Below are 19,263 nucleotides of genomic sequence, written 5' to 3'. Positions count from 1 at the left end.
ATAAGCATGTACGGCCGTTCTCATCAGGGAAGGTGACCTAATCATATCACTCGGCAAGAACGCGTTATTTCTCTCTTAGCCACGAGCAGGTAGTCTTCTCCGCACTGTAACTGGGAATTTGAAAAAAGATATCCTTATAAATCAGACTCAAGTCATTCATCTTCTTGACAGCGGGAATTGTGTTGAGCTGCAGTTTGACAGCTGCTGGCGTGAACCTGTCCCTGGATCTGTACCTCTTTAAACTGGAGCTGAGCCAGGATGGACTCCAGGCTGGTCAGCTCTGCCTGGCTCTCCTCCAGCTCTCGCTGGCACTGGGCGAGCCGCTGGCTCTGGCAGTCGGAGAGGGCCCTCAGGTCACCGTTCTCCCTCCTCAGAGACTCCCTCTCTCTCAGGGCGGGCTCCCGTCCCGCCAGCTCCCCTTCCAGCTTCAGGATCTGCTGCCTGGACTCTTCCAGCAGAGACTGCAGGTCTGTCTTCTCAGCGGCCAGGAGGCTCTGCATCACCTGAGACTTGCCGTGCTCCTCGCTGAGCTGCCTACAGCAGAGGAAAGTTCAAGGGGATTTGTCATGTGCACAAGTGCAATGAAATGCTTATTTCATGGACAGAACCTCACTGGTGTGGAAACCAATGGCAACAAGCCTGCAGCCTTGAAACTGCGCCGTTAGTGGTCACACTGTTAGAGTCCAAGGTGAACAACATCTTACCCCCGAGACTTACGGCTGTGTGCTCTAGGGCCTAACTGCATCAGCGATCGATTTTCTCCAGAAAAAGCATGGCCTTTGAGTTCTTGACCCTGGCCTCTTCTCAACACACAAACAGAAGCAGTGCTGCTTCAGTGAGGCGGCTCTTGTCCAGCCCACTGTGGAATCACTGATCCTTTTAAATCTCAACTGAAAACACATTTCTATACGTCGGCTTTAACTCACAGATCTGAATGCATGTTCGCACGGAGCCACCGTTTCCACTGCAACCTTTTTCACACACCCGACTGAAACCGTTTGCTAGAGCAGACAGCTCTGGCGTGTCGGAATATAAAGTACAGGACATCAGGAAGGCCTGGATCGGCTCTTCGGGAGCGGAGCAGAGCAGAGAGTTACAGACCTTATTTGCCGGCTCATCTCGCTCCCTTCGCGCTCCAGCTCCGCGCACCGGCTCCGCAGCGCTTCCTGTCCCGCCTCCCGCTGCTCAAGGCCCGCCTTCAGCCTCTGCTCCACCTCTGCAGCCTGTGGAGGGAATGGCACAGGGGCGCCGGCTCGGCTCGAAAGCTAGTTTGTGCTGGGGCAAGCATGGATCAAGAGGCAGCGTCAGTCTGTTAAGGGTGAAAAGCTGACGCTTAATGCACCTGCTGGTTCCAGTTTAGTCCTACAGTTGAGTGGCTGTTCAGTATTACACCGTGCGCGTGTGCGTGTGATATGGGCCATAAGCCCCCATTTATCATCTCAGCAAAGGCGTAATACTAAAATGACAAAAATTGCATCTTTCAATTTCAGGGCAGTAATAAAATCCAGTGCTATCACAAAGTGTTCCGGTGAACATGGAGTTATACGTGTCCATTCGCTAGATTTACCTTCTTGAGCTTTACCGACACATTCACTTTGTACTCTTGGAAGGCCACCGTCAGCTTTTCTGCATTCAGCAGGGCTTCATTCCTCTGCTGCTCAGTCCTGTGCAAAGACAGAAGCGATTTCATGTCTTCTCTTCTAATAAGACGAATCCCTTACCTAACTCTCCAGCAGCGCAAAATCGGCACCGAAGACAAAACCATTTTCCAAACAGCTTAAGGCTATTCAAATCACAAAAAATCAATTTCTTACCAATTACCAAGGTAAGTTTTCTAATACTAATCAAAAAACAGTTTAAAGTGTTGTTTCGCTAACCACTATAGCTTTAGTTTAAAGAAACGCCTTCATGCTCCTCTGTTACCTTTTCCATTGTCTGGTTCGCTCAGCTAACTCCGTTTTCACTTTCCTGAGCTCCTCCTTCAGCGTCTCTGCGGCTCTCTCACTGAAAAGCTTGGACTGCTGGCTCTGCTCCAGTCTCAGCTGTGCGTCCCTGCAACACAAGCCAAGTCAAATGTAACCCAGAAACTGTTAAATTCCAACAGGAAGAAAAAGAAAAGACTGAGTTACGCCTGACCTCCCTGACAACCTTTCTGATCACCTGCTGTTTTTCACCACAAAGTGTAAAGAACTGAAAATTAAGCACTTGCTTGCTGAGGAAAAGAAAAACAGATGATAAGATTCAGAAAAATAAGTATGCTGTGACCAAACTAGACCGCGCATGACTGGCAGCATGTACAAACATGGACCAAATAACAGGGTTAAGCACTCTGACATCCTTCAGACTCTTTTAGAAAGTGAGACTTGGTCAAAGCTTCCCTCCTCGCTGCGATTTGTTACCTCAGTGCATTTTCCTGGGCTTTAACTTCGGCGTCCAAACCATGGATCTGCTCCTTCAGCACAGGGATAACGGAAGCCCTTGATCCCACAGTGGATTCCAGCAGCCGGATCTGGAAAATGGAGATTCAACTGCAGTTGGAAGTGTCCGTGTTGAGCAAACCACTGTCCCCGGCTCCTTGTGGGATTAAGGAATACCGTCATCTCATTAGGCAGGACTTCAACACTGCAGCCTCTGGATCTGGTTGTCATCAATATCTACAGCAATCTTACCCTTTGCAACTATAACTGATCATGTTTCAATCTTTCTGATGTGGGTGACGGTCTTGCACAGGCCACATCTCGATTAATGCACACGTTTACCTTTTGCAGCCACTTTTATTTGAAAGTTTACTGCAAACACCATCATCATTACAAACAGTTACATTTTCGTTTAGTTCTGCTTGCACAGCGTTCTCTCTACCATCTACGCGTTGGGTAAAAGAAGACCTTTTTTCTTTCATTGTTGTCACGGTGACAGAACCGCCCACCTTGGTTCTGGAGTTGGTGAGCTCACACTGCAGGCCCTCCACTTTGCTGGCGAGCTGGCGGTTCTCGATCAGCAGGGAGGAATTCTCCTCCCGGATGGTGCTGAGTTTGCTCCGCAGCTGAGCGTTCTCCATCTCGACCAGCTGGGCAGAGGAAGGGGGACCTGAAAACGACTGCAGGGCCAGAGAGCCATTACAGAGCCCGACAGAAACAACTGGCCTTCACACACTCGCGTCCTTGTCGTTAAACCCTGCGGCAAGGGTATGACAGAGAGTGGGGGCTCACAGGGGGCTGTGATTCTTAACCTAACGGGTGATCAGAAAATAAGTCACTGAATACTGGCATTCAGTTCTATTTTGCATATAAGCCAAAACACTGCATTTCTCTTCTACAGAGGAACAGTTGTGCTATAGACTGTAGTGACGTCCCCCTTTCACGTCTCCGTTAGTGTCTCAGGTCCTACGGATAACTGGACAGAGCACATTCTTCACTTTGCCTTTTCCAGGGGGATTTATTGAACACCCAAGACCACCTTTTCCACCAACTAGAGGTCCCCAGTCCTGGGGTCTCACACTCCCACGGGTCTCTGCTCCACTCGCTCACCAATTTCAACGTCTGAAGCCTTAATAGACCCACAAACAGGCTTTATTTGAGCCCTTTCATTGGTTTTCAATTCCTAAACATGCAAGAGGCTGCCTTTTAACTGTTGCAACTTAAACTCCCCAGCCTTTTAACGAGACAAACCCTGATCTTGGCCTAGTTGAGGGTTGGTGAGAGCACAGAGCTCAGCTGTGATGCGTGGGTGCCCATGCCCAGCAGCGGGAGGCCCTGCGCTGTCTCTTACTTGGCCGTCAGTAGAGCTGGCTCTGCTGCCCCTGCGTTCGGCCGTCCCGCCGCGGGCTGCTGGGTGCTGCTGGTCGCCCGGCAGTGGCGGGATGTCGTCGGGCCGCTGGAGATCTTCCAGGGTCAGCCCTCCTGGCTCAGCGCCCCGCGAACCCGAGCAGCCGCCGGAGTCGTCGCTAACGCAGGCGTAAAGACCGAGAGGGAGCGGGCATCAGCCCGGGTTCAGACGCGTCTGACCCGCCTTTTTATTACGGAAACCTTTTCCCAGGATTATTTCACGGGTCCAGGCCGTTGGCCAGGAGTGAACCAGGCTGGGGTTAGGTTTGACCTTCCTGGCTGGCACACAGAGACGGCACACAGCCCGAACGAGACCCAGACCCGACCCATTTACCAAAACATTTTCAAAAGTGCCGCACGCTTCAGAGCGGAGGTTTCTGAAGAGGTCTTTCACCTGGACTGTGGGACTGGCAGACACTGCGTGGGCAGACTATCAGTATTACAGCTGTGAACGTCAGACGGGCCTTCGGACCGCCCTACCTCAGCTGCTCCCCGAGACTCTGCAGGCTGCTCTCCGTTCTCCTCAGCTGCTTCCTTAAAGCCACCACATTGGCAACTAGATTTTCTTCGGCGTCCTGAAACATTGACGGGCTGGCGACTCTAACCACGCACGTCCTGTGTTAAGAGGGGATTCAAACACAAAACTGATCTACACATTGCAAAAGGCCACCGACCTCCTAGTCATGCCCATGCCTCCGCTTTCGTGTACCACCAGTACCGTTCCCGAGCCTCTGACACATCTCAGGCTGGAGTATACATGAGACAAACATCACGAAAACACCGCTTCCAGCCAATCGTCTACTCTGCCGTATCGATACGACATGAAGCGCAATAATAATAATAAATATAAACCGCATTTTGTCGATTGATAGCATAGATTCTGCGTTTTCTTGAATTCGATCTTTACACATAGGTTACGGACTCTTTAAGGGCGCTTTCGTCTAATTTATCGCGATTTCAATTCATAACAAAGTTCAAAGGTGGTCTTTTTTAAAAAAAAAAACGTGGAAAGGGTGCTCACCTGGTGAAGAAATCGCCCAGAAGCCGAAAAACACAACCCGACTGGACAACAGCGCGTCCGTGTTGACGGAGGACCCGGGCTTGTCGAGGTAACCTAAGTCACACTCGCCGTCGAAATCATGGAACAGCTGCTCATTGGATCCACAATCGAGCAGTGCATTATCTCAGGCTGCATGCACAATGTAACTAACCGGACTGGGGTGGAAGGGGTTACATATTCGAACAGGTTAACGCTACTCGTTACCGGCTGTGTTTTAAATTTCTCCCTGTCAGTTGCAGCGCAGCTCCGCACCCAAACAGAACGCCCGCTAGGCGCCGCGCTCGGCGATTGGCTGAGGAGAAACGGACGCCAGGCGGCGGACCGCTCCTCTGATTGGTGCAGGCGTGGGGTCGTGACCCGACGCACCCGCGAAGAACCGCCGCCGAAGCCGCTCCGTCGGACCACCGATATCACAGGCTGATAGAGGTGCTGGAAGTACGCAGCTATGGGCGATCTCCACGGAGTTCCTGCGAGCGGCCATGTTGCCAAGGTATGGAACCGCAGGCTCTGTAACCCAAACGGGGAGGAGCTGTGTAAACTTTCACTTGTTCCGCAGCCAGGTGGTTTATGAATGAATGATGCTGTAAACTTATCTGTTCTATATATCAGAGAACCATTTATTCTGGCGAGGGCGAAAGCCAGAGCCTGTTCTGACTCAGGGTGCAACACTTAGTAAATATAGGCTCTCACGACACACTGGAGGAAGAGATCATTCAGGCGAGCCCTTCAGGGGAGATTATTAAATACTATGGCTGACGTGCACGCTGTGTGCTGAAGGCCATTAGCGCCACGGATGAAAACATTGCGACACATCGCCACCAGTAGGACTATCTTCATAAATGCATGACTTTGCTGGTTACGACTGCGACTTGTGTGACCTCCTGAAATTTATTGTCTCGGTTTTGTTTTGCATTTCTGTATTTCATATCTGTGCAAACCGACTCAGGGATGCAGTGTGTTTTGCCGTTAGCTGTGTAATTCAGAATACATGAGTATGTGATGTAAACTTAAACTGAAAGCTTTCGGGGTTTTTATGCTAATTCAACGCTCAAGCTACAGTAACGATAGACCAACAGCAGGTATTACTCTTACTTCAACGTGAATGTATTTTGTTCACTGTTTAAAGATTAGGCATCAACGCGTTTACATGTTTCCTCAGGTTCTTGGCAAGAATAAAATACGTTCGTAAAGCTGTTTTTCTCAAAAAAGGTGAAAATGACGTGTTTAACCCAGGAATTCTTCATGTATTCAAAAGACATCACACGTACTAATTAATTTTCACGAAGAGGAGTGTGAGATATTCTTATGTTGATAGAAGGGGTACTTTGCATGAGACAATGTTATTGCATATCTATTTGCAATATATTAATAAATTAGGGAATATTGATATTATGCAATAATATATTCACGTATTAGGCTTATATATTAATATGGAACAAGTAATAGGTTTATTCCATGGTGAAGAAAAGAAGAGAGAGAAAACAACGTTTCGGCCATGGAGCCTTCTTCAGGTGTGGCACCCCCTGAAACTTTACCTCAGGGGGTGGCATAAGTTACGATCAGTTTCCAAGTTCTCCCACCTGTGTTCCTTACTCAGTTGCAACTTGTTACTTGCTTTCAATTTGAATTCATTTTTAATTCAATGTACCACTGCGATGCTGTATTGGAAAGAGCAAATCAGTCCACAGCCCCGCCCCAATCCGTGCATGTTTCTGTAGCTTTTATGGCTTTACAGAAATGTCACTGCTGCAGCAGCATACAACATAGAACAGAAGCTGCTCCTTTTATCATAAAAAAGAATTGAGTTTAACAAGTACTGAAGCACTCTGTGAAAGCAACATGCTTGTACCCAAAATCAATGCTCTCCCATTGAGGTTCATAGTTTTCCTACCATAAAGCAAAGCTAATTATAACCTGGTTATATATTAGTTTATTCAGCTTTATCACTGTATTTCACTTATTGAACATAGTTATTCAAGGAAAATATACCTCACTGTTTGTGGCAATGCAGCTTGATTTGAACTAAGAGGAAAAAAGGTCATATTTACAGCGTGGATGCAGGCTTGGTACCCCCCCAAAAAATATTAGAAAGACGGGAAGAGAACATTGAACATTGAACACTGGCTTCCGGTCAAATTCCGCGTAGACTTTAAAATCCTCATGCTCACCTACAAGGCTTTACATGGCTTGGCACCTCAATACCTGTCTGAACTTTTATCGCCCTACTCCCCACCTCGCAACCTCCGCTCTTCAAATTCTGCCCTCCTTACTGTCCCCCAAGCCCGTCTACATTGTATGGACGACAGGGCCTTCTCCTGCTATGCCCCCAAGCTCTGGAACTCTTTGCCCAAGGATATTAGAGAGTCACCTTCTCTAAACTCCTTCAAATCCAGACTCAAAACCTTCTTCTTCAGAAAAGCCTTTACTTAACTGGTTCCATTCTTCACCCCTCTGCTCTTCTTAATACCATCTTCCACGGTCTCCTCTATTGTTATTGTTGTAATTATAATTGTGTCCTATCTTGTGAAATCTTCTTATTTATTGTTGTAGTCTTCTTATTTATTGTTATTGTCATCCTGTAAAGCGCTTTGAGAAGCCACCTTTAAAGGCGCTATATAAAATAAAGTTTATTATTATTATTATTATTATAACATTCCCAGTTGACAATGATCATGATACAGTTTTGTGTGCAGAATGCTCAACAGGAATTAAGATTTAAGAAAGAAAAAGAACAAGGTACGGTTTTATAGGCATTTTATTCTTTGGCTGAAAAAGCCTGTTCGAAGCCAGTAGAAAACAAAAAAAAAAGCTTGAACCTAGCACTGGCACAACAACAGACAGAAAAAAAAGCTTCTTTACATGTAAATATATATAAAAATCCTTATTTTTTCTTAAAAAGGAAGAGGTATCAATGTCAAGGTACAACACTGCTGCCTCAAGTGGATAATGTCCTCGTCACAACCCTGTTCATTCAGTAAAACATTACATACCAACAAACCTACCGAAACAGCAGAGCAACACTGACCATTATATACAGCAAGGGAAACTCGAGAACATTAAGAAAACTACACAGTGGACATCAAGCAGAAGAAATGTTGCACATGTTAACTTGGGGTTTACAGGATTGAACAGTGAAAAGTTCTATGACCGTTATAACAAAGAACTATGAAATAAAGCTTCATAGATATTTTAAGGCTGGGGTACACTTTAGTCAGAAAACCTAGGCGTGTCCATTTACAAGCTGGTGAATTTAGCTGGAGATGTATGTGAAGTCCAGCATTCACTACCATATCAATAATGTGTGCACTACACTTTTTTTTAAAAAAAGAAAACCCTCGCCTGATTTATACTGTCAGACACCTCAGGGCTTCACCATGAAAATGAAAACTTACCACTGCATATATAAAAACATTTAAAAAAATGTAATTCCACAGTAACTTTACTGATGACATCCTGAGAGTAAAGGTCAAACTGAAAGAGCACAAACTCGATCTTAACCTGTGAAAGACTGATACTAAGTGCACATTTTTTAACCCCTTTAGCAATGCGTAGCACCGGTAGATAAGAGCCTGAGAAAACTGCAAAATATTGCGTCTGTTCCTGAAGAAAAGGTATGGCCAAAGATGTTACATTTTGTAAGCAACCAAATGTTAAAGTTCTTTTAATATTTTCAATTGCATAGGAAGCGGATACTAAAGTACAAAATGCACAAGTATTGAGCTCAACAGAAGGTTCAAACTGATTCTGTAAGGCTGGGTCAACTCTAGATTTCATATTCCATACGCTTCGAGTATGGCTCTGACACGGAGCACAATCAACGCAACCCAAAAGGATACCATGATTCTGGGGGTCTGAAATGTCTCGCTACCAGCTCACTGAAGCGGACGTATTAGTGGAACATCTAAACCACACAGTCCGAATATAACATCTGGAATTCTATTAGAAAATACAGAAAATATCCCAAACTGCAGATTCTCGAGAAGTATTAGGTGTTCTCTAGAACCAATTTAAACACTCCGTCAAAACAACGGAAACAAAGCGTTAGCTACATCAAAAATGCCTATTTTTCTGATTTTTTTAACAATGAAAAACATGATTTATGAGCTAGCTACTCATACATGACAAATTAATTGAACTTGTGCTACAACTTTAGTACTTACAAAAGAGTTGTCTGCAAATGAAATAGTTACAACATGGATTTATAATACTATTTATGCTCCAGATCATTCCCTACAAATGATTCACAATCTTAATATTTTGCATCTCAACAATGCTGTAACTGCTATTATTCTTGAATTATTTAGAATTGTACAAGTCTGAGAAACGTACTTGTTTCCCCAGTACAGATGAACAAAGTGAAGAAAAAAACTAGTGAATAACACTGCTAATTGCCAGTTTCAGAAGAATGCTATAAACCTTCAGTACAAACCAATAAATGCCTTGTTTTCAGTTGCCACTGGCAGTGAGTTGAAAGCAACATGAGACTTCCCGTTTGTTTCCATGAGCTCACATGCTGTAAATATGAAAGCACATTCAGATGGAAATAAAACATGTATCCAATTAACAGGCTAAAGGAAATCATAGCTCCTGATGTGCACCCAGGGAGAAAATTAAATCAGAGATTGTGCTCAAAAGTGATTGCTCTCAATTAAAGGCATATTAAAACAAGAAAAAAAAATCTACAGACGGGTATAATAAAATTACATGCAGCAGCATATTCAGCTATAGTTTTATTTTAAGACACTCTATAACCAAGACATTTACACTGTGCAGACGGAGACGATGGCATAGCAAGCTGCAGTCAAATTGCACTGTTCGATCTCAGAGGTAAATGAAAACAAAGCTTGAAACCATCTCATCCCAGATCCAGATTAAATAAGAGTAATTGCACCACGACAGCCACTATTCAAAACACCTACAGGAGCACAATAGGTCTCGATTCAACATGGGCCTGGAATTCACATTTACCCACCTGGTCTGTATAGTTTAATCAATATGCTTCAGCATTAAAAAAAAAAATAGGGAGAATAAAGAAAATCACTGGCATAAATAATTATTTCTCGGCTGCATTATGTGCCTCCAAGGACTAAATGCAGGTGGGAGCAAATAAGCTTATGATGCAGTAACGCCCTCCCATTCCACCAGGTACTGGACTTTCCCATCCAGGGTGACCCGCCGGGCCAGAACCCGGTATTTCTCCCCACAGGCCATTCTCCCTGCAGCGCCAAAGTAATTAGTGATCGAATTCTTCAGGTGACTGAGCTGCATGTCCTGGTCCATGTTGTGGACAATGTCTGTGTTGAGCCCCGGGAACGGACACTGGTCCTTGGACTCCTGCTCCCTGGGGATCTCGGGGTTGGGGGGCTGGAGCGCCCTCCGGGGGGGGCGCTGCGCTCGTCTCCGCCCCCGCCTCAGGGGCGGCAGGGCGATCGGCCACAGCCTGCCCGTGCGGGTCCTCCTGCGCGAGCTGCACAAGCTGGCGGGACAGCAAAAACAGCCCTAAACTTGCTGCCCATCCTCCTCCCCCGTGTGTAAAGTATCCCAGCTGCACCACAGGTGAACCGCTGGTGTGCGAAGAGGAGAGAGATTTCGAACATCGCCCCCCGTGTTGCACCCCAGGGTATGCTGCCAGGGTTCAGAAACAGCAATGCCAATGATGGAACACAAGAGCAAGTGATAAAAGATGTCTGTCCTGCTTCTTTCGAACCCTGGTCTAGCGCTACTGTATCAAGACAATTTACAGTCACACTAAGATCTTAAAAACCCGATTTTTAAGCACATACTCTAGAAACATCCCATAGTGTTTTCCCCAATTTCTCCCTCTAACTCAAGGTTTTACCAAGGACCCTGCGATGCCCAAAAGTCTCCTTACCTTGACTGCCTTGAAGTACTTGAGGTAGTTTCAGTGGTACTTGTTGCACCAATGGATTCCACGTCTGAGGTACTTGAAGACTGTGCCGATTTGTCAGTCCTGCTGCAAATTATCCAGGCAATAAAAAAGAAATGCAAAAACGTAAGGACAATTTGCACGTATAAACCAAAAATGCATAGGAATGCCCCGTGACAAAGCCTACCTTTTAGAAGAAAGAAGGTCCAAGGTGTTGTTCTCCGACACTAAAATTTTTTCATTGGCCTGAAGCAAGGAAAAAAAACACAGTTCAAATAAGGACTTATAAACACAATCAAACTAAGCTGCTTTCATTACAAGCAAACTCCTGTGTGACAAACTTGAAAGCAGGAAAAGCACCACACCCACCTGGGCTGGCAGTGCGGATGACCGTCTGAGTTTTGCAGCCGTTTCAAGCGAGTGTCTGACATGCTTTCTTTTTCCCTTTCTAACGACTCCATTCATCATCTCACTGGAAAGACAGAACGAGAGGTCAGCTGACTTGATTGCCTGACCCTCCCAGAGTTCCACTTTCACTGATGCAGTCCTCACAGCAGAGCCACGACCCGGCTGACTTTTCACAGAAAGGAGAAAGCCAGTACTTCACAAATCACTGAAGAACATCTCAGGGACACCACCCTCCACAAAAGTTCCGGAGGAACCTGTCAATTTCACAATGACAAATCAAACTGTTTAACCACTGCGGGTCACAAAACAGAGTCACCTGCTCTTTGGGAACCTTTGCTTAGTGGTATGAATATCAGTAATACTTACATAGCCTCACTTTTCCTCATTTGCTTAGCACGTTTTAATTTTTAGGATCTTAGTTGTGAATCATTCATAAACATTCAAAAGTTGTCAGCACTTGTAGTTATGCTTATGGTTCGGGGGAAAAAGGCACGACAGGATCACGCAATGGTGATTACGCAGGCATGAGACCATTTAAATGAGTTCCTCTACCTTTAAGGCTACCCACTTCGACCTCCGTTTTAAACACGCATGTAACAGATGTATAACAAGGGGTCTCTCACCTGGTGTCGGGGATAGGCTTTGTGGACTTCCTGCCTTTAATTTTGATCTCATGGGAAGCCCGCTCAGGCTCTCGGTCAGCCCTTGAGTCAGTGTTCTGAGGAGCAGGTGGAAAGCGGATTCTCAGCCCAAACAAGTGTTTCTTTTTCTTTATTTCCTTTCCAGACATAAACCTTAAAATATCACAGTCACCAGTATAAGAGCACCATTCAGCCCACAGTTGCAATGACAAAACATATGAACACTTGTATTTACAACAATGCAACTTACATAGTCTTGTTTTTGTTCAGAGCTTCAAGAATACTTTCATATCGTTCAGATTTTGGCGTGTCACCAAGCTGCAAAAATTAAGGAAATTGTTCAGACTGTGTGCAGTTCATGGTTAATTACTTTTAACAAAATCTTTCAAAATGTTACACGTCAGGATATTTATAAATCTGCAAATGTACACTCAGTACTTTTAATTCATACTCACTAATATTAAATTTTAATGACACTAATAGAGGATGTTTGTTTAAAAACGACGCTATGGTCATCTGGTACATTAAAAAAGTAAACAAAACACATACAATACACTAAAAGAGCATTATAAACATATTGCCAAATTCCTGATATACACAACAATAGTGTTATGAAAACATGCAAGAGATCTTAAGACCAAATACACGCCTAAAGCACAATATTCTATATTTTTGTAAATTGTTGGTTAAGTGAAAAAAAATGCATTAAAAATAATCCTACATCTCCCATCTGTAGTCTGTCCCAGTTTTCATTAATATACGCCATCAGTTCCAGCTCCGAATCAAAATACTTCTTCTTGTGAATAACACTCAGGTTGTACAGACTCAGGTGTGCTACATCTACCCTGTGGGGAGAGAGCAGGTCAACATGAAAATTAAGAACAGTGCTATACCCTTCAATGGAAAACAAGAGCTGTACCAGGATTGTCTCTATATATAATTGTCTTCTTCAGGTGCGTCATTTTAGCATGGATTAAACCTATACTTGAATCTTTTTCTTGGCAATTTTTAAACTAGGCAGCCTAGCAATTGTTGGCCTGATCCCCGTATTTGAAAACTTTCAAAATCATCCAGTATACTGTAGGACCAGTTGAAACGAAAGTAGGTTGGCTAAATCAACAACCAAAGAAAGTCTACATTTGAAACGTTGCTGTACTCGTTATAAAGCTCACAATAAGTCAAACCATTTTAAGAAAAGAAGGCCCACACTGCTCCTGATCAAAACCGTTTGCCCAATTAATTCCGAAATAATTGCAAACCTTAAAAGTATACATTCTACGATCAACATGATGAATGTGCAAGAAATTTTGTTTTTGTCATCAATGTGGCCTGTAACCCTAACTCTCATGAACTCCAAAATGGTGTAATTTTCTCAAGTCTATTAATACCATCTGACACAATGCTGTTTCTGTGTGTACCAAGATGGGTGCATGGCCACCATTTTGATCTTGCACTCAAACTCTCTCTTGCTTTGAGATATCCAACAAAGTACGTCTTAAAGAAATATTTTAAATGAGCAACTATGTGAAATGTTCGAGTGCCGTATCGGGAGGCCTTTTAATAAATTATCAGACTTGGGGTTTTTGAGACCAGAATATATACATTTGTATGCGACTGGGATGAGATGACCTACTCTGAAAACCTATGAATAAAGTTTGGATACAACCATGCACACTAGTCCGTTCGATTACTGTAACAGCCATTTCATGTCATAACTGAAAATTGCAACTTACCACCTCAAAGGCAGACGTTTGAGGTACTCTGGTCCGGAATTGCAAACTGAACATATGAACACATAGAACCTAGAATAAAAAAGCATTAAAAAATATTTTAAGTAATGCCAGCAACACTTTGTAAATGTGTTTTTATGAAAGAAACAGATGCCATCTTACCTATCCCCATAAAGCATTGGCTTCTGGAAACACTGTATGCAAGCCTCATGAAACCACTGCTTACATTTACTGCACTGCAGCATCTTCAGATACCAGCTACAGAGAATGGAAATGTTCCAGTTAATTCAGCCTGGCATTAATCTGTTCAGGTTAGATACATAAGCAGATGAGAAGCACATCTTCAGAGTAATCTGCTCTTGGACAACTTTCACCCTTCAAGCAAGGGTTTAAACAAACAAAAAAAAGCAACAATTTCCCCGTTTCCTCGTGTCTGTCTTAAGCTAGTCGGTATGTGCAATAATAAATCAATACAGACTTGGTAAAGAAAAACACAATAGAGATCATTAAACCAGATGCTTTTCAGAATACTAGAAACCTGTTTTAGTGGGTTTATAAACAGGAAAAGAAGGCCCCATGCAGACAATTCTTCAGAAAGCAGCAGATTTTGATCTTCCTAAAACATCTGAGGTTTAGGTTAAAAATACAACAGGCCAGAAGAGAGCATTTAACTCTCATTCTATATGATGTTAAGACTTAAAAGGTGTGAACCCACAGCTACACCTGTAGACACGCACTGAACACTGGGCGTAGCAGAGTTAAACATGCTGGGCACTCACTCTCCAGGGCCTCCACAGTAGCAGTAACATTGCTGGATATTCGTTTTATGGCCTTCGTCCCAGACAAGATCCTCTAACGTATATGGTAATGACTGTTTCATGACTTGCAGGGCTTTTGCATTCGGTCCTTTCTTTAGAGCACCTCCTCTCTGTATTAAAAAAAAAGAAAAAAAAAGTCATCAACACGACGCTAAGCTGGTAATTACAAAAGGAAAAGGACCGTCAAAAACTTTTTCTAAAATCGTACACAGATGTTCCAACGCAGACGTACATTTTCTATGGGACAAATAAAGGTTTATTAGTAAAGAAACACAACATTTCAGCTGTGGAGCTTTCTTCTGGTGTCACCACAGCCAAGACGTTGTTTCTTTTCTTCTCTTATCAGCATGGAATAAATCTTTACTTATTCCTTTGCAGCCTACACATGATGACACCGCTACCTACATTTTCTACATCTATGAGAACTTAGCTAATTCACTAGGACATGTTTAGCACTTGCTTGGGTGATGAACCAAATTTCATTAAACAACTTTCATTTAACTCATCGCCTTGGTCCAGATACGGCCCTTCAATCTATGACTGTACGAAGCCACCAGAAGCACAACCGCAGCTTTTCAGTAACACAGTAAGAGCAAATGCAATAATAACACGGAAGCAAAAATTCTAAAAGTATCGAACCTTTGTCGTAGTTGCAAACACACACTGCCGGCAAAGCCACTTGTCATCTGAAGCAATAACACTGCAGTCGATATTTGGTGCATGGCACAGCTGGTGATAACCTGCAACACACATGAAAAGGGCAACACACATGAAATCACATTCACTTTTCTCTTTTACTCATGGGAGAATATTGCTGCAGTCAAGGGTTACCTTGCCCACACTTATCACAGATGACAATCTCGTTTGGAGCTTCCGAGTTTTCTTCCTGACATATTGTACAGACCATCTCCCCTCCACTGCTGGCTCCTAAAAAACATGCAAGACAAAACATTGGGTATTTTTTTATGATCCTTTATATTTCTTTCACCTAAACGTAGAAAGAAACAAAACCAGTGGACTGACTACAAATAAGGACGCACAACCCAGAGCCGATTCCATGTCCAGCACTTCACTGCTGTGAGCCACAACAAATCCATGAAAAGCCACCAAACACGATGCTCTAACTACCTAAATGCAGGTCTGCTTTTGTCAGGGGAGAATCCCAACACGGCTTTAAGCACAAAACTTTAAGCAACATGAAGCACAGACAAGAAAAGCAAAATGAATGCGTTCAGAAACAAGATGCAGGCCACCAACTTGCTTGCAATATAAAATGGGTTACGCATCTTAATTAAAAATAAAAATTCTTAATCGGACTAAGCATAAAAAACACAAACCAGCAAAGCAATGCAATCAGAACAAGGGTACAATCACGTAGGACTAGTGTTCTGGTGTACAAGGAGGTCTTGCTTAACTCTAAACCAAAGTGTGCTCATAGCCTACATGTGGGAAAGATCCACAGGCTGATGTGTGCATTTTTCACTGAAAAAAAAATTGCTTCTGAATATGACAGGTCAGCTGAATTTCAGCACCACTTTCACAGCAAGACTGGCTTTCCAATGCACAAAAGACATCTAATGATGTAAACCACAGAAAGGAAACGTAAAAAGATACATATTACATACATGAACACTGACACAGACTTAAAAATACCTTCCCTAATCATGCCACCGATGCCTTTCAGAGCTTACTGTTTGTGTAAGCCCAGAGACCCTGTAGTCTGTCAACTGCTCAGAGACAAAGTAAACATAACTTGACCTGAGCAATACAGGGAGAAAATTAATACAGAGAGAAGAGCGTCAAAAGAAATCTCAGCATAGAAAAGGAAAACGAGCTGAGAAAAATAAGTCTATCTAAAAAACGGAGGTTCTGTAGGTAGATCGTCCTGGGGTATTATCTGTGGAGAAAATAGAGAAGTATAAAGCAAAACTTAAAAGAGGAAAAGATGGTGAGCTTCCTAACACAGAAAAGCAGTGCTGACAACACGAAGAAGCACTCTGTTACTCTGACGTAATAATATTGAACCAATTAATAAACTACAGATGAAAACCAAGTCTACAGTGCAGTCCGCTTATATTTCAGTTCAAAGTTTAATTACGAGAGAAAAGTATGCAAAACCTTATCATATTTACACTCTTCTTTAAACCTCGAATTGAAAAGAATAAATCACGCTTAAAAACAGCCACCCCCCTGGGTTTCGAAGCCAAGGAATTTGGTTTGTGAGCTTTACCAAAATTAAAGTTCCATCTTCTCTTGTGCAGGACATTCCCATAAAGAAGCTTTAAAAACGCTGTCATTTACTGTTCATGGTGTTGAATTTTCCCATGAGTGTTTGCAGATGAAAGTTCACCGACCATGAGAACACTATGAGCTAACTCATTTGTCCCAAATGAGAAAATATGTTCCGTCTTGATCAGGGAACCTGGCTACTAGTTTTACGTTCATGATAACGATAAATACCGTGCTGTCCAATTCAGTGGACTCTTCGGATCTTTTAAGTTGGAAAAGGGGGAAACTTGCCAGTTTGTATGTCCTTCCAGAGAACCCAGGATTTCGAGCGGTCTTCGAAGACGACAAAGCAGCGGTGTTTGTGTTTGTTTATCTGGGGGGGGGGAAATATCGACATGAGCATCTCACATAACCCTACAGTACTTTCCAGCATACTTCAAGAACACGAACGCATTTACTCAAAGCAAAAATCCCAAATTAGAAAAATCTGGATATTTTCAAGCACCCTTAAGAAGTGACCACTGATAGGCTTGCAGAGATCAGTTTGTTAAAATATCTATAGATTACCTTGGTGATAGTTCCGAGATAAAACAAGCCATCGGACCACCTGGCTAGGACATCTTGTCCCTCCTCAAATTTGCTTGCAAGCTTTTTTGTTCGCTGCCCATCCTTAAAAGACAGTTTAGCCCCGGTCACAGGCGTCTTATGGTTTCTGTTGGAATGTGCTTTTTTGTGGAGAGACAAATTCTCTACTTCCGTTGCGTCTCTGTCACAGAAGGGGAAGGAAAAATGTGTTGAGATTTAGGTCATTAGTTTTGTGGAGGTGCAAACAAAAAAAGCAAACACTGAGGTGTCAGGAATAAATGTCTCAAAACACTCGCAAGCAAAAATTACTTTTTAGTGTTTGTTTTGACCACCCAAACAAAAAGACCATCCATAAAACAGATAGGTTACTCGCACTCATTTTATAGCATCTTCCCCAGTAAGAACTACATTACTGACCAATAGCAATCCACTATTCACCAATGCTCTTTTATAATTTGTTAAAATGAGTAGATCACTTTAGAATCACAGAAAGCACATCTTGGAACTGTTGAATGTAACAAATGCCATGCCTGACACCAAGATCCCAGCGAGACACGATCTGTCAGAACACAACTCTCACCCGTTCCCTTCCTGCATGTGTGGACAAATTATATTTCACTAAGCAGCAAGAATTTGCATTCACTGGATCAACTGTGAAATTAAAACGTTTTAAATCACAAGCAGTGGCTCCAGGCGATTTAACTATTTTCTTCTACATATCAAAATTACAAATCTATCCTCTTGATCTGGAATTTCTAAACTTCTGAATTTTGCCTTTGCTTTCTCATGAAGCAAGAATAATTTCTATGTTCAAAGTATAGGTGAAATATTTAAAAGACCATCTTACTACTTACACGAGGGAAAAAAATTATCCCAAGATGATGTAGGAATACTTCAGAAAGAAGTAAAAAAATATATATTTCTATCCCACAGCCCCAATGACACCATTGATGATCACACGAACTCCCTTTCCAATGAATTAACCATACCAGGCTACGCTATAATTTCTCATGACCATCTGTGATGTGGTCAGTGCTGAGCCTTCCTGTCCGGCGATATGCCACGGAGAACCTAACATTTCATTCGGCTTTATGTGGTGGACGTGCAGTACGGTGACTTCGATGCAAGAAAAGCTTAACGGCTGATTATTACACTCTCATTAGCCATCTTACATTCTGCATATATTTATACACGTGTATCGTAATTCTGTAATTTAAATAACTGGTTAAACTACATGCATTTGTGGAGAAATGCATCACGAACATCGTTAACACTTCGCTTTCCACGAGACTTCGTTTCCAACATGCGGCACGTTCAGCAGCCCCGACTTGCCGTTAATCAGATCTGGTCTTTATTGATACGTTTACACACGTACCGCATTTGCGAGGTGCTTTTACTCTTTTGTACGTGGGGGGGGACACAACCCTTTTGTTGTGTATGCGAACAATGAAACGTCTATCTCCGGAGTTCTTCCACAACGCTTCGGCTTCACAAATGCAGTTAAATGTCCGCAAAGCGACAGCAGAGCAAAACCGTTGAACTCCGAAAAGCTACGTCAAATGCATCATTTTGTTTTAAATAAAAACAAGCAGCGCACTCCGCTGATAAAACGCAACCCACCCCCCTCCCCGTACTCCCAATAAAACATGAAACATATTTCACCTCATTCGGTCACTTCACCCGGTCAAAACGTTTCATACAGTAAAATATTCGGCCTTTGCGAAACTCCCGGTTCTCTCGTCCAAATAAAAAAAAAAACTGCCTTCTACAACCGTGGAACCGCAGTCCCCTCCTTTTTGTTCAATGGTTTCCGGACTCGGGGAGAGAAAAAAAAAATGTTAAAAGATTACAAACGGTTCCCTCTCCCCCAACACGTTCGCCATTTTGGTTTCCCGCTGAGACTGGGGTGCATTCTGGGAAGCGCCCCGTGAGCAACAACATTCTGCGCCGCGTGCGGACGGCCGTGGTCTCGGGCCCGGCGGAGCGGGGGGGGAGGGAGAGCGCGAGGGCCCTCTGCCTGCGCACACGCGGATGCGCGCGGCGGAGCTGCTCTGCTGCAGGCGGCCCCCTGGCGCCGCTGG

The 19,263-nt window shown here is 43.6% G+C and overlaps 2 protein-coding genes across 10 annotated transcripts in view; both read right to left on the bottom strand.

The window, feature by feature from the left end:
• ccdc18 (coiled-coil domain containing 18) overlaps positions 1 to 5,316 on the bottom strand; it is a 28,800-nt gene extending 23,484 nt beyond the window's left edge. The window contains exons 1-9 of one of the 5 annotated variants that reach the window (XM_088597735.1): positions 4,846 to 5,316; positions 4,305 to 4,439; positions 3,769 to 3,943; positions 2,927 to 3,097; positions 2,400 to 2,509; positions 1,924 to 2,052; positions 1,568 to 1,664; positions 1,102 to 1,223; positions 234 to 534 (exon numbers count right to left, since the gene is read on the bottom strand). In XM_088597735.1, coding sequence (XP_088453861.1) covers positions 234 to 534; positions 1,102 to 1,223; positions 1,568 to 1,664; positions 1,924 to 2,052; positions 2,400 to 2,509; positions 2,927 to 3,097; positions 3,769 to 3,943; positions 4,305 to 4,408 — 1,209 coding nt within the window. In that variant the 5' untranslated portion in view covers positions 4,409 to 4,439; positions 4,846 to 5,316. Of the gene's footprint in view, positions 1 to 233; positions 535 to 1,101; positions 1,224 to 1,567; positions 1,665 to 1,923; positions 2,053 to 2,399; positions 2,510 to 2,926; positions 3,098 to 3,768; positions 3,944 to 4,304; positions 4,440 to 4,498; positions 4,571 to 4,845 lie in introns of all 5 variants that reach the window. The other 4 variants (XM_088597737.1, XM_088597734.1, XM_088597736.1 and 1 more) reach the window with 4 other exon arrangements.
• Positions 5,317 to 7,621: 2,305 nt separating this feature from the next.
• Positions 7,622 to 19,136, bottom strand: mtf2 (metal response element binding transcription factor 2). 5 transcript variants are annotated; one of them, XM_088597747.1, is made up of 15 exons: positions 18,845 to 19,136; positions 17,165 to 17,363; positions 16,889 to 16,970; positions 15,200 to 15,295; positions 15,008 to 15,108; positions 14,330 to 14,478; positions 13,713 to 13,808; positions 13,554 to 13,622; positions 12,542 to 12,665; positions 12,071 to 12,138; positions 11,803 to 11,973; positions 11,141 to 11,243; positions 10,959 to 11,017; positions 10,757 to 10,858; positions 7,622 to 10,360 (listed from the first exon to the last, which is right to left on the bottom strand). In XM_088597747.1, exons 1-15 carry the CDS (start codon positions 18,847 to 18,849, stop codon positions 9,997 to 9,999), a joined length of 1,788 nt encoding a protein of 595 aa, XP_088453873.1. In that variant the 5' UTR covers positions 18,850 to 19,136; the 3' UTR covers positions 7,622 to 9,996. The 5 variants fall into 5 exon arrangements, with proteins under 5 accessions (XP_088453873.1, XP_088453874.1, XP_088453877.1 ...); XM_088597748.1 differs by having other exon boundaries at positions 10,757 to 10,855; XM_088597751.1 differs by lacking the exons at positions 16,889 to 16,970; positions 17,165 to 17,363.
• Between the last annotated feature and the right edge of the window lie 127 nt (positions 19,137 to 19,263).

The sequence above is a fragment of the Lepisosteus platostomus genome, chromosome 11, assembly GCF_059453375.1.
Source record: "Lepisosteus platostomus isolate fLepPlt1 chromosome 11, fLepPlt1.hap1, whole genome shotgun sequence".
Taxonomy (NCBI): domain Eukaryota; kingdom Metazoa; phylum Chordata; class Actinopteri; order Semionotiformes; family Lepisosteidae; genus Lepisosteus; species Lepisosteus platostomus.
This window is presented reverse-complemented; position numbering and strand designations above follow the sequence as displayed.

Excerpts from the sequence above, each read along its gene's own strand:
- mtf2 (XM_088597747.1), bottom strand. Across the intron at positions 16,971-17,164 it reads ATCTCGGAACTATCACCAAG|ATAAACAAACACAAACACCG; the intron begins GTAATCTATAGA and ends CCCCCCCCCCAG. Across the intron at positions 15,296-16,888 it reads CTGGAAGGACATACAAACTG|GAGCCAGCAGTGGAGGGGAG; the intron begins GCAAGTTTCCCC and ends CATGTTTTTTAG.